Source organism: Etheostoma cragini, chromosome 15 (genome assembly GCF_013103735.1).
Source record: "Etheostoma cragini isolate CJK2018 chromosome 15, CSU_Ecrag_1.0, whole genome shotgun sequence".
Taxonomy (NCBI): Eukaryota; Metazoa; Chordata; class Actinopteri; order Perciformes; family Percidae; genus Etheostoma; species Etheostoma cragini.
In genome coordinates this window covers 10,912,138-10,927,197 of record NC_048421.1, presented here as the reverse complement: position 1 = coordinate 10,927,197, position 15,060 = coordinate 10,912,138, and the positions used below count along the sequence as shown (strand labels likewise).

The window sequence follows — 15,060 nt, the reverse complement described above, 5'->3', positions numbered from 1 at the left end:
ATTTAAAAAAGGTCAGTGTGTGATATGAACCCTAAATGTATACTTGCACACAGGGCATTCAACCAATCTCTTTAAATTCTAAATATAGTTGGACCTTCCGACAAATAATCATTAATTCAAAGGGGTTTATTTAGAAGAATACTGACACAAAGGCATACTGGAGTTTGTACAAAGCAAATTAATCACAGGACATGACACACTTTCATCACAAAGTAGGCTATACAGTTCAAGAATAGTATAAAAGCACCATTTTTTTCAAAACTAGATTACAATATGCAAAACCATTTTTTTATTTGGCATATCAAGTACAATTATAATTCAGAAAAACTTCATGAGTTTATTAAGACTTCTTATTGTTAATTTTTTTTTTTGTTGAGGAGTTCTATCATTTCCTTCAAGACAAACAGATATTCTAAGTAAGGCACGTGGTTCAAAGCATTGGACACTCCAAAAAAAGCTTGATACTCTTGCAGTTTAAGCGACATCTCTTTGGCACAGCTGCATGATTTGTGAGAGACAAAAAAAGTCTATCACATAAATGAGCATGATAATGTTAACTTGACAACTATGTACAAAATGTATGTAAAAATGTTATAAATATGTCTAAAAACCACAGACACTATGTACATCTTTGTACTGAAGGAAGGCAGGATTACTCATCTTTGTTATAATCACACATGATGGATTTGTGGGTGCCAGCATGCAACAAAAGTCAATATGTCGCCAACACATATAAACACACGTTAAAGACAATCTGTCACCGCAGGTTGACATGAAGTGACACTTTGTTAAAATTCACAATGCAAACAGGTGTGAATTTTTCAGCATTTGATGGGAACATAATGGATACTGAAATATAGCAAATGATCCCCTGCTGTGATAAATGTCTCCATTTTGTGTTTACAATTTTTAGTGACACATGCACTTTTGTTGTATTGTTGTGGGATGTCAGTCTGGTCTGTGGGCAGTAGGCACAGTGTGATGTTGTTGTAAGGGGTATCTTACAGTAACTACCCCTCCTCTTTTCTCCTCTGCTCCTTCTCTCATTCTTTCTTCCTCAGGACGATATAAATGAGGCCGCTGATGAGACAGAGAGGGAAAGCCACCCAAGCCAGCACATAGGCGTAGCCGTATTGTGTGCTGTTTACATTATCAGCATTATGATTCATCACGGTGTAGATGATCGCCCCGCACATCACAAACACACCTAGGACAAACGAGAAGAGTGGTGAGGAGGATCTGAAGGCATCTGAAGGCAGAATGATCTCACGACTCCACCCGCATCTGCTCGGGGTGTGACCCGTCAGCGTGTGATGAAGTCATACTCACTTGCCAAGATCTGGAAGATGGCAGTGAAGAAGAAGCGTCCGCCCTTAACCAGTTTGAACAGCTGAAACACGAACGCAATGAGGGAGAAGAAGCAGAATAGCAGGGACAGGATCATGAGGGCTTGCACTGCCTGGATCCAGTCTAGAAGACAGATGAAGAGCATGCATTCAGAACTTTTTCCAGTCATAAGGCAATACCAAAAACAATACATCATTTTATTTTTTCCTGGAATGCTGACTAACCTTCAGTGCTGGCTGACTTGCAGTGGTATCCTCCATTATTTGTCTTGCAGCTGTACCATAGGTCTGTGCTGCTATCCCCATCTACAGACCAGGTCTGGTAAACACAACAACACAGAATACGCTGAAGCATCCGCAGCATAACTTAGGGCTATAATCGCCAACAGCAATAAAAGTTAATGACCATTACAATAAAGAAACTAGAGTCGAGCTTATTTACACTATGCCCCTGTTCCATTCTGATTTTTTCCACAATTCAAAAGTGAATAAAGTCTAACAGAACAACTTACACTGGCTGCTGTCGACACGATGAGAAGAGTGAGAATGATTAGGTGCAAAACAAGCACTCCAAGCAGAATGAGCAGCATTTTGTCAAAGAGATCTAGAAGGATACAAGAGACAAAAAAGGTCAATCCCCATGAGTTTCCCAACCCTCCATAACCCACGTTGAGGCGTGCAGTTCAAAATTAGCTCATTTCAACGCCAGATGGCGCTAGTTCCTCATATCTGCACCAACCGCAATGTTTACCTGAATGTGAAAGTATCCTCTTACACTGAAACGTAGAAAGAAAGAAGGAAGGAAAAAACTATAATTTCTTCCTGATGTGGCTAACATGGGCAATGTTGAGTTAAAAAGTCGAACTGTAGTGATACTAAATCGATTCTCAAGTTGAGTTCACGAACCGTTGATCTAGTTTACAACTACAAAAGATTTGATTACAACTCAATTTAAACAATGCGCGCTTGCATAATGAGTGAACAGCTCAGGAGAAAAAGCTCGGCGAAAACGAGGTCGATGTGAGCAAGAACGGCTGATTCAAGACCAATCAATGCATGATGCTGGAAAACAAACTCAAGTCAACCATCTTCATGAAAAACATTCCAGCGTAGTGCCGCCATGCGCGAGCCTCAAGCTTTAGACTATCTAGTATGAGGGGCTAAATGTACAATGGTGACGCACAAGACGAGACGCACTTATGACACGCAGTTGCTTTTTCCCTTCATATAAGTAAATCCAAAATCGATTTAAAGCCCAGGGGTGACGTGCTGTTGTAAGAGTTGGGGGAAAAGTTAATAAAAAAAATAATTTCATTGACAAAAACAAAAGGAACTCCAACACATTGGTCCAACTTACAAATAGGCAAAGCGAGAGGTTGTTTCCGAGAAAAAGGGAGTGAAGAGCTGGGGAAAGTATCAGCGACGTTCTGCTTCTCTCGACGTCTTCCTCTGTAGCTACTATTCCAGATGTGGCTCACACACCCCATCAGACTCCGCCTGAGAAACACCGCCCTGCAGGCCCTGCACGTCACCAGCGGCCCGTCCTAAAAGTTTTCCCTTCTTTTCTTCTTTTTGTAATTTCGTGGTAGCCTATCATCTGGATTGTCCTAAAGTACACAGGATTGTTTAAAGAATCCTATGCTATTATTGTGCAAACCGCAAACAATTCTGTGACTGTCTGCATTCGTAGGCTACTCTAAGAATCATCCATTATTTCAGTCCTAATAAAAAAAAACAGCATTCTGACATGAGCAGACAAATTCCAATGGGGGGCATGATGTGTCTATGATACTCAATCATTTTATGATTGATGTGTTATCAGTGCATTTTACAGCTGTAATATTTCTTCTTTAAAGCGCTTTATCCTGCATCCCAAGGTGTTCACTATTCACATACTCCACCATGAATCTCTGTTAATGTTTTGTCTTTACAGGCCACACCAACTGACCCCCACCGACTGGCAGGACTTAAATGTGCACACTGAGCTAAACCTCACATGTACAACAGTGTTCTGTCCAGATGGTGTGCGTGAGTTTGTGTGCGTGTGAACAGAACAGCCCTCTGGAAGCCCCGCGGTATGCCCAGAATGCCTAAGTGTGTGAAGCAGTCCTCCTGTTTACTCCTGCGTCTGGAGCGATAGGGGAGTTTGTCCAGTGCCAAAGGGTGTTAACATGTTGTAAGGTTTCGACCATGCTGAATTGATAAAAGGGCTTGGATCTCCCCTCACACATGATTCAACGATGAAAGACATAGATTGCCCACCACAACCTGTGGTTCTGCATCCCTCATCACACTGTGTTTTAAGGCCATTTCCTGACAACAAAGTGGCAAACCAAACAAGAATGCAGATGACATTGACACCAGCACACATTTGCTGTTTTGAATCCACCCCTAGATCAAACGTGATTGTGATCAGCTGTTTGGTCAGAGAGCACAGCCCGTGCCTCTCTCTCTCCTCTCTCCCTTGCAGTTCTTGGCTCGTCAGATGGATTCCTGTGGTCTGTGTTTGTAAACATGTGAGGGGAGGAACTGTTGCCCAGGCTCACTGTTGGATGCCGGGTGAGATAGTGCTGTGAGCCCTGGCAGAGCTGGAGGGGGCAGAGAGAGAGGAAGCAGAGAGAGAGGAAGCAGAGAGAGAGTTCTTTGACCATCGGCCAGTCAGCTGGAGATAATGCTGATGAAGATGTAATTGGTGCAGTGGTCAGGTGGAAGGCAGCGCCAGCAGCTGCAGCAAGGTGAGAAGTCAAACATGGCTGCTCAGCTGGAGCAGGTGTGCGGGATGATACTATAAATGTCACAGCCGTCTTACACCCCTCTTTAATCAGAGGATTCACACTCAATCCTGCACTGTTACTCACAGCATAGACATACAGAGCGGGTAGTAAATAAGGGCAGGTCTATTTCTAAAGTGTACAAATCCATTTAAAGAAGAAAAACAAAGATAACTTAAAAATGCAAAGCTCTGTTGCTGTAAGCTCTCATAATTCAGGATCTGTGATACATTCCTCAGTAAATGAAGCTTCACTGCAGTAAGCAACACAGTACCCCACCCTTACTTCCCTGCAGCTTTATTTGATTTAATAAGACTGCACTCATGTAATTAAACAGTGGTTTAATATTTCTAAAAACATTCACACATTGCCTTTTTAATGAATCTTTCATACAGTTATTGTTTGATGTGTTGTGATAATGATTTTCAGAAGCCATTGCCAAAAAAAATCCCCAGTTATTGTGAGGACACCCTGCATGCCAAACCCTCTGACGGATTACTTCGTGCTGTCAGTGATAGCTCAAGGCTCAACCATAACTCTGAAGCTTTAGGATCTTTCCTATGGCTGATAGCACTGGAAACCATCCGAAACCATTGACCCATTAAACAACAACAAACAGCTCCTCTTCTCTTCTTCTTTTGAAAGGGTGGGATTACGAAGCAAAGAGACAGGAGCAGCTCACCGCCGGTTACTATAGTCACGGCCATTGTGGAAAAAGCTGCAGTTGAAATTTAAAACCAACACACCCTCCTTTATTGAGGGATTCACAAGGTGAGCTATTTGGGATAGTTGGTTATTTAGAAAGTGACAAGTTTGTGGCTATACTAGAGTGTTTTTCTGTTTCCCTAAATAAACCTCACAGGTTTGAGCAAAAGACTTACATTGCTGTTTAAGCAGTACCTCAAGCAGGAGCGTAGCACAAAATTCTGGTCCCTGTAGAAAGGCCTTTTCTGTGGGCCCCTCCCCGCATCCACAGCTGTTCATTCTAGCATAATTTTGGGCCCTCCTCAAATGAGGTTCCTGGGTACTCGGTCCCCTTTTCCCCTGAGTCTGACGCCCCTGACCTCAAGCAAAACAAATGACCTAAAACAAAACCTCAGAGGCGTTGTGGTGATTTCTCCGTTGTTTATTGAGAATACAAATTGTAATGCTATGAAACATTGGGCTGTGACTTTATTGGAGAAACTCTGTTTCTATTGGTGTAGATAACTCTAGTCTGAACATGAATCCTCTATTCTTACAATCATAGTATGTTGACTTTGTTATTGGCCGGGAGTCAAAGTGAGTTCAAACTTTCAGTTTCTTTTTGGCATCAATGCAAATGATCTTAGTTTCTTTCAAAACCACAATCGGCCAGCCTTCCTCTAGAGCTCATATCAAAAGTCAAGTCAACACTCGTGTCCCAGTCACTAGAATGGGCTGCTGCTGTGTGACAGAATGAGTCAGCCTCAGTTTAAGTCCAGCACTGGTACACAGCGCTGGGCTGCAGGAGTGGCCTAATGACTCTTTTGGACTGCTCCAGCTCCAATACCATACACAGGACTGAGGGAAGGGTGAAACAATTAGGGGTTAGGTTTTGGACATGATTCGGATTTGGCTGTTTAGAGGATGTCTTAGTGGAACAGCTGGAGAGTAAATTTTACTTGTGGGAATATGAAGGAATGGTGAAACGCCTCAGTGCTCCTTCACCTATGGAAGCCACTGCCAAAACAAGAGGAAACACTAAAGCGCTGAAGTCAGTCTGGTCAAATGTCATCAGGAGAAGCTGATGACAACGCCTATGCATAAAAAAAAAAAAAAAACTAAGGATATCTCACCGGACATCTCTGAATCATCACAGCTGGAAAAAGTTGGGATCTACACAGCACACAAGTGCTCACAGAACCTCAAGCTTTTGTTAGTTTGGCAAGTTTGTGTTTGATCGAAATGCCGTGTCAAATCCAAAAATGCATCACTTTATATTGTTTTTGTTAGTTATTTGAAACCACAGACAGTGTCCATTCCTCTTGAAGATGCATTCTCTGCTTTCCAGGATGTGTACATCTCTTTCCTCATGCCACCCCATCCTCTTGGCTGAACCAGCCTCCCTGTTGCGGCTCTTTGTGTTTGTGTTGCATCACTTAGTGACTATCAGATAACATCCCACAGAGCATAGCCCTCTAGACGCAGATGTATGTTAAAGGAATGCACACTCAACAAGGTCATGTCAAACTGTTCACACACAGTGACACTGATAAAACAGTGCAGGTTTCACGCAACATAAACATGAACAAAATGTCCTCACAAAAAGACACATTTCTTTCACTGGCTTCACATTTAACCAGGCCTCAAACTGTAATGTCTGCAGCTCATCTTTGAGAGGCTGGACTATGAACTACATCTCTGCTGTGTATAAAACAGTACAGGCAGGTCTGTGTAAGTGTAAAGTAGGATCACGTTAGAGCATCTGTGTTGTGCATGCCCCATCTCACCTCTTCCATTTTAAACTCTAAATCTCCACAATAGACTGTGACTGAGCTGAAGATCTCCATTGGTTGGGCGTTAAATGAGATAGAGTAGGCCAAGATGTTATAGTGGTGAAAAAGCTTCTTTTTTTCCTTCAGAAATGGGCCTGTCCCTGTGCTGGAACAACAACCAAATAAATCAGAGACATACGGCATTACGAACTCCAGATTGTGGCACCCTAGTGATCCTAAACATGTGCTAATCATTAGCCCCTGGCTTCCTGTTGGAGTCGATGTGATCAGCACACACATCCCAAAAAAGGGAGACCAGCATACAAACTGTTGCTTCAAATCAGAGTGATACTGGCCTCAGTGGTTTGGAATGAAGCAATAAAAGCTGTAAAAGAATTCAATTTGAATTGCCTTGCTCTCATTTTCTACACAGTTCTCACTGCTCTGTTATCTATGGATAAATATCTAAGCTGGATGAGACACACTCCATGCAAGATTCCAATCAAATATGGCTGAATAAACTTAAGGACTCGCGCCCATATGATTCCTCACACCTAAAATCCACTTCAACTTCCAGAGAAGACAATCGTTCTTGTCCTCTTGTTGTGAGTGGTTCTCTCTTCCTGCTGCTGTGATATCTTTTCCAGACAGTGTAGCTGTGCTCCTTTGACAGCTAACACTTCCTTTACAGGCTGCCAAGAATGACTTCATGTAAAGAATGGTGTGTGCCAGAAAATGTTTACTTTCCTGAAGTGTTGCCAGCACTTTGTAGCTTTTGTAAATCTGGTCTACCTGAGAGAATAAGGAGAAGGATTCTAACGGCCTATTAAGTGAGTTATCTAAGGCATGTATTTGTTGTAGCTTTGTAGAAGTGATATACAGGGCTGCCTCAGGGGGTCAAAGGTCATGATAGGCCAATGTAAACACCCTGCATTGAGCTTATTCACTTTTTGAGGTAAGATGTGTTGACATGATTAGCACTGATAAGTGCAGCTTTGGTACCCTGTGGTCATCAGGAGGTTTTTACACCAAATGTAAGGCACAAACTATTTTTAAGTCTGCGTAAAACAGCTGAGAGGTAGGTCAACAGAGTCTTGGCTTTTGGACAGCAAGCAAACGGCTAGCTGTTGTCTTATGTGAAAGAATGGAGGCACGCTGAAATAACAGAGTAATTATGCTGTACATTGTGGGCTATACTCTGAAGCGTTGCATAAAAAATGAATGAGAACTTCCTTGTTGCTGAACGAGCCTTCGTTTTATCTCTGTCTATATCTCACTGCTTAAGTTACAAGTCATGTGGCTGCTGACACATAAAACCAAACTTGATAATGGAATCCCTTATACAGTACTCATAGTGTTTTGGTTTTGTGTCAGTATTAGAAGAAGAAGATGTCTGGTCAGCCTTGCATGCTTTTGAGGAATGTGGTGAAACACATTAACAGCAATGGCTAGCCTAGTGACTGTCTAGTGGCCTGGCCAAAGGAAACTGTGGCAATGCTGTAAAGCCTGCGCTCTGGGTGTGTGTTGTGTTTTCTTGTCCGTCGGCATCGGTCTGGACCGCAGCCCAAGCTGCCTCTCACACACAATCTGCACATAACCCACAGATAGCTCCTCTCAGTGGAAGAAGAGTGAAGGACGAGGTATGGATAGATTTATAAATTCTGGCAGACACAGAGATGCACCAGCACGTATCAATACGTAACAATAACTACGTGAGTTGCTCAAAACCTTTCTTTTTAGTAAACTCTGAACACAAACAATGTTCTCAATGCTTGTGTTCATGTGTAGAGCCCCTTGTGATACTTCGTGCAAAGTGTCATGTGTGTCGAGCTTTGTTATTGTTTAAAAGTGTAAAAGTGCCCCTAGGACTCCCATTCAAAAGGCCATCTGACCACAAAAGAAAAAATCTTAAAAGTGACAGTTCCGTTCTAAATGTGCTTTTAAACAAAAGTTTGACTTGGTTCATTCATAGAAATACCCTAGGTTGCATTTTGGCGAAAGTAACGCTTTAACACAACAAATGTGTCCAAAATCCACATTAAACATGGATCTTACAGATTATTACTTTAACCTTACTGCAAGCAAAGAAGTGTCCTCCCCCAAAAGTGCACATTTTTCACACACAAGAACAAGTTCCCAGGGAGACCAGCTTGATCTAAACAGACTACAGCATTAGTACTCCTATTACTCCATACTACTCCAGCAGGATTTAAGACATAGCAGATCCCACCCACTCCTATCCCAGCCTGACCATGCTCTTGATCCAGAGCGATGAGAGACGTTGGGATGTATTGTTATGCTTTATGCATTCCAGATGAGACCTTAGCCTGTTCCCCAACCCATGTGCGTGTTTAAAAACGTGTGTTCTTCTATGTTCCTATGTAATCAATTTTACCCTGTCATGACAACAGAAAGGTGGGGTGTGGTCAAAATCAACAAGCAATTTTACAAAGAGAAAAAATACTATCTATTCCTTGTTTACTTTAACTTTATTTTTTGTAGCATTTTCTGTCATGTAGCATTTGTTTTCTTTCAAACAAAACGGTTTGGAGAAGAATGACTATACATGAGGCATCAGCCATCATCGAAGACTAAACTGAGATTTTGAATGTGCAATCGGAAAAATTACATTAAATCCCATTCTTGGCTATATGGTGTGGGCAAGTGGTGAACTCAGAGAAGAAAATATAGCACAGCAGCTCGGATTGAACTCTGCTTTTACAGAGTTGTGGGGGGATGGGATGGAAAGACTTAATTGAAAACAGGGTTTGTTTTTATATTTTTTTCCATTATAAAATTACCCTTTAAATACAAGTACCTGGGCTCTTATTACAGTGGGCCTAGAATTCAGCCTCATCCTTGTTAAAAACTGGCCTACTGCAAGACCCAATGCCACTCTTATGGGCGTAATAACAAATATATCATACAAATACTATAAGTACAAACACGTGTTGACTACACACACAAAAGCTTGCACAAGTTGGAGATGCATGCTCGTTGAATAGTGAAGCCACAAAATAAATATCTCTCTGTGTTGCTTCCTCTTTCTTACACACACAGAAACTATACAATCACAATGCAGCTGACCACCTAAAATGCAACTTTGGGGATGTGGGGGTTTTCCGAAGAGAATATTTAATTCTCTGAGGTCATGGTTGGGTTTGTAGATCTCCAAGTCTGTAAAAACTACACACATGGTTGTGGGAGGAGGGAGTAGGGCGCTGGCCAAGTCCTGAGACTCACTAGACTTTGACTGCAGTGCAGTTGTTGCACAATAGATGACTGGAAACTTCATGGAAAACTGGAGACTCTGTGTCGAAGGTAAACTAACGTGTAACAGGTGGCTAAATCCTAACTCTTTCGGTTTCATTATTGAATTTGACTGTGGTTCTCCCGTTCAGAATTTTAATGATCTGTGTGAGATTACCAGTGCCACAATAAAGGCCTGGAAACAATTTCCAATGAAACTTGCTGGTGATCAGGACATTCCAAATTCTATTAACAGTTATTTCTGTTCTGAGTAGCATTTCCTTTGTGTGTGTGTGTGTGTGTGTGTGTGTGTATGTATGTGTGTGTGTGTGTGTGTGTGTGTGTGTGTGTGTGTGTGTGTGTGTACTGTCTGCTTGAGTTACTGTCTGCTTGCTGTCTTCAGTGAGAACCGATCGGACAGGCTGCAGACGACAGGCAGCTGGAGCGACCAAAACACACACACACACACTGCAGGCCACCCTGGTCACACCCAAGGCATCCCAAGCACGCAGGGCCAGGCACTCACACAGTGGTCTCTAAACATGTAACACTCTGTGGGTGACTCACTCTCACTATGAAAGACTGTGTGTGCATAGGCATATATGTGAAAGAGGGGTATCAGTGTTTGATAGTGTTTCAAATGGGAGCACTGTGTGGTGTCCCAGATGCATTGCTGGAGTATACCACATGTGTCTGATGAAGGGCTCAGCTAACAATAAGATTAAGAATGAATAGATATTGCTGTGACAGTGGGCTGAGTGTCTCTTGTCTCTCCTCCCATCCCAGGGGCCAACAGCATGGTGACCTCACCCTGCCTCCACCCCATACTTCCTGACTGGCCCAAAACAGCAGCACAGCTGGAGCACGCAGCAGGAGAATAAAGCAAGAAAAATAGGTTTGGCTTATTACTTAACCATTCTGTCTGTATTTGTTCCATCCTGTTCTGATTTCCATTTTGTCCAATCCCACTGTTGCTCACCAAGTCGGTCAAACACCTACGTAAGCACTTTTGCATTCCTGAACACAAACACACACACATACTCACTCCCATACACACTCCCATACGGCTTGCGGTTTTCACTGTCAACATGAAGTTTTTCTGGAGATTGTGGTATGAATGAGGCAGTGCTTTGCTTGACATGAATCTGGGACAACTTTCTTTGCCTCTCTTTGAGCATCCCAGTGAGCTGTCAATCAAAGTAAACAGCTACAGATGGAAAGGGTGGAGAGGGTTTTAACCAGGATTTACCATGCTAGGTACACTGCCAAAAGGCAATTGTCTGATAAAGGAAAGCAAGAAGATGGCCTCATGCTCAGCTGTGTCTTTCAAACTCACTCCCAGAAACGCCTCGACATCACGTGCAAAGCGTCACATTGAGTGTTTATGTTTAGTATAAACACTGGAGATAGATTTCAATGTCAAGCCTAAATCCAACCCGAAACCAAAACATGTCTCATTGCAAATGTGAGAATGTTAAGGATAATAGATCAAATGTTTGTGCTGTGCTGTTTTTGACACTTGTTTTAATCCAGTATTTTAGTGAATATTTACACCTAGAGCACGCGTGTCTGCATGATGGTGACTGTACAAGCCGTTAACACTATTGCACATTTGTCTTCTTTTTTTACCGTTATTAAAAAGAAAGCAGAAACAGGGTAAATTTAATATGTGCACGAAGATAATATTTTGTACATTATTGCAGCTTGTATATTCTGTCCATGCTGACTTTTTCTTTCAGAACTCAGTTTTTACAAATAACTCTCACTTATGTCCCTCTGCACATTATCCTCTTCTTCAGTCAATATGCGCTGCTGTTTTGAACTCATAAAATGAAGTGCCAATTGGTTTATTGAAGCAAAGTGTAAATCCAGCCTAATTCAATCTTATAACAATCAGAAAATAAAATAAAGACACCCCAACCCAACAGACAAATTAACAAACACACAATTCATTTGTTTATGGTCTTCTTGATCTGATTGGCTATGTAAACTTGGAAGAGCAGGCAAAGGAGAGTCAGAGCCTGGCCGGCAGGATGACTAAGAGAGCCAGCATCGGCCGGACTTTCCCCCCCTTCTCTCCAGTTCAGCCCTGAGGGAACCATGGCCAGAGGGAGGAGAGCATACACTGAATGACGAAGTTGTTAAATGGAGGACCAACACCCAGTACAGTATTTAAAGTCATCTCTCCACATGGAGCTCTGGCATTCTTCAACCTACTGTTGTTTTCCATCTCCAGACACGCCCTGATTTGGGATGCTACAGAGATTTGAATATGTATGAAGTTGCATGAAAACAGGAAGGTGATAGACTGTTATGGAAAGTCTGTCCAATTGGCTCTGCCAGAGCTGATATTACAGGGTACACTATGAAATCACTGAGGTTTAGTCTGTGTGAAGAATGGACACTGAGGTTTATGACGCTGACAGAGGAATGCACAGAGGCCTGAGCTCATCGCCTCATCCCACCCATCATAGTATAAAGTCAGAAATGAATGAGGAACATTTTAATTCCCCCTGAATATAGAGGGGAAGTATCAGCTATTGAGTTGCAGATCCTGTTGTCCTATTTTCACTTGCTTATGCATGTAAAAGAAAAAAGCTTGAAAACTAATATCTACTCACCTAGACTTAATTTAAAGTACTTTTAAGAATGTAAAAATAAATTTGAACATGTGAAAATGAGTTTGGGGAAACACAGCTGTGTTCAGAAATTGAATTCATACATGCAAGGCCAACCAGAGATGACTTTAAATGGCTGAAGAAAAGAGGTGCTGAATGAATGAAGTGTGCTGGTTTAATTGAGCAACTTTTTACCAGATTATCATCAAGCATCAATCTGTGAGACTGTCCTTCAGATCTTTCTGCCCCTGCAGTGAATGAGTGGCACTGGTATTACTCATTATGTTGAGAGAGAGGGAAGATTAAGTTGAAAAAGGACTGGAAGGTCAAAGTTTAAAGCTGGCCTATGGGAAGTGACCCTCTGTGATCCCTCACTTCCTGGTCGGTTTAAGAATATTTAGCTCCACAGTGGGCATGCAGTTTCTACTGAACAAGGAGGGCATTGTATGGACATACAGCATCTGATGAAATGTGTCCAATTCAATGTTGGCAAGGTTGTAGCCTCACTGTATGATCAACATATTGAGCTTCATTTTTTAATCAATCCTGGGTTAACTGATCAACTTTACCCACCAATGAGCTACATTCAGAGCTGAAAGGAGAACAAATTAGAAACCTGACTCTTAATTTAGGCATTTCGATGTCTAAAAATGTACTTCATCTGATCAATAATGCTTGAAGCTTTTTGAGTGGAAGTTTACATTTCACGGTAGCCTAACGGTGTGGGGGTGTGGAGTGTAGCATGTGAGGCGGTATATAGAGGGAGACCTCTCCTTCCTTCAGCGTCAGCCAGCCGTGGACTGGTCTTGGAAGGGAAGCGGCCTCTGGCAGACTCGAGGGGGTAGAGAGCAGCAGAGCCCCCAGTCCCATTCTTCGTGGTCATGGCTGAGTGCAGGCCAGGCCCGACCTCCTGGGACGCACATGACTGCAGGAACCGTTCTTCTCTCTTCTCTCAACTGAGTGAGACAGGGTTAGCAGAAAACCGCACAGACAGAAGGAAATCATGGAAAATGATGGGATGAATCATTGTTTCTGTGCTTATGGTCAAAATGAGTCCTCCATGTTCAGATTTGATTGTTTCATGGTCAATGCAAAATCATGGTGGAAGTTTTATGAGTATGTTTCGAAATCTGTACCTTAAAAGAATGATGTGTATAAAAAAAGAATTTCATATGTTTGATCATTCATAGCAAAACAAGCCATAAAACTCTGCTGAGCTGGATATAGGATTTTGCAATTGTGAGATGGAAAACACATTTTAACACAGACGATTTTGAGTCCAGCCCAAAGAGGCTATGACACAATCTCCAGATTTATAAAAGAAAGTGCTCGTTGCTCAATAACTGGGGGGAGAACAAGAGAAAGACATGAACTTTGTTTCCCTGGGAATAACTTTTCCTTCTGAGAAAGCCATATACCCACATTCTGACATATTTGCAACAATCCCTTAACAGGGAAAACTGCACTGCAAGTCTTTCACACAGGCATCTGAAGCTCTTTAAGGCAAGGACACCGGAGACGTTTTGCATCCTCCCCGCTCCTCCTCCCAGTACGTGTGTGTGGTCTCCTGCTGCCTGGCCTGCACTTCCAGGGTTTACAGGTCAATAGGTCAAAACTGGGTACTGGAATGTTGATGTACGCTGCTCCTGTTAACACCAATATCCACAGTGCTGCGTGTTGCTCTCCTACAGGAACCCCTCAGCCCATCTTAAAGGCCACAAAGGGAAAACATTTTTTGTTCCTAATGATAACATTTGTTAGTTTGACTGTCTTACAATTTGTTTGGTTATTTGGTAGACCAAAGTTAGGGCAGATGTAGAGCATTTGAAAAGGCAAAGATACAGTACTCTGGCAAAAACTGTTGAGATTTAATCAATTAAAAGACAGCCAAGCAGAAATGTCTTTAATGACTGGCTAACAAATAAACATGATGGTCAACAATGAGAACAGCATTTAAAACACAGTCAAACCTTATCTTCAAATAATGAAGGGCAAGATACATTTTTAATAAAAATATCAATGTATGCACCAACATGTAACAGTAAAGACTTACTGTTTTGTAAGTCTTACTTACTCTTTGTAAGATTTTGCTTGACTGCTTCAATGGGCCTTCTCACCGGGGTACAGTACGTTCTCCCAGATACTCTACATACACACTGTCAGAGATATGTGTTTCAAAGCATGGGAAAGGATGCCAGTTATTTTCATTCTCACGGCTGACCACAAACGCACAGTTGGGGCTTTAGACCATGGCAATCACTTTCTAGCTCTGTGCCAGCAAACTCCACAGACTCATTCACACGCACACACACAGAAATGAGTGTTTTTTTATGACCCGTTAAAAAAAAGGAGCAAAATACTGCTGCAAACATAAAAGAAAAATTCTGTAGCTGCTTGGGGAGTGGGCTGAACCTTTTGGGGGGAGCCCATACGCTGTCTGTGTGTGTGTGGGAGGGGAAAGGGAGCAGAGCCAGGCAAAGGGCGGTATATGAACAATTTTTGATTCTGTTTTTTTTTCTCCCCCATCCCCCACTTTTTACTTCCCCTCTCTCCCTCCTTCATCTGCTTCCCCCACCTTCCTCCCCCCCAGTACCCTACACCAGCAGGTTGTTTAATGCTT

General features: G+C 42.3%; 1 protein-coding gene across 1 annotated transcript; it reads right to left on the bottom strand.

The window, feature by feature from the left end:
* Positions 1-111: 111 nt before the first annotated feature.
* On the bottom strand, positions 112-2,935 carry pmp22a (peripheral myelin protein 22a). The gene is made up of 5 exons (XM_034894242.1): positions 2,704-2,935; positions 1,859-1,950; positions 1,572-1,665; positions 1,330-1,470; positions 112-1,207 (listed from the first exon to the last, which is right to left on the bottom strand). Exons 1-5 carry the CDS (start codon positions 2,831-2,833, stop codon positions 1,044-1,046), a joined length of 621 nt encoding a protein of 206 aa, XP_034750133.1. The 5' UTR covers positions 2,834-2,935; the 3' UTR covers positions 112-1,043.
* Between the last annotated feature and the right edge of the window lie 12,125 nt (positions 2,936-15,060).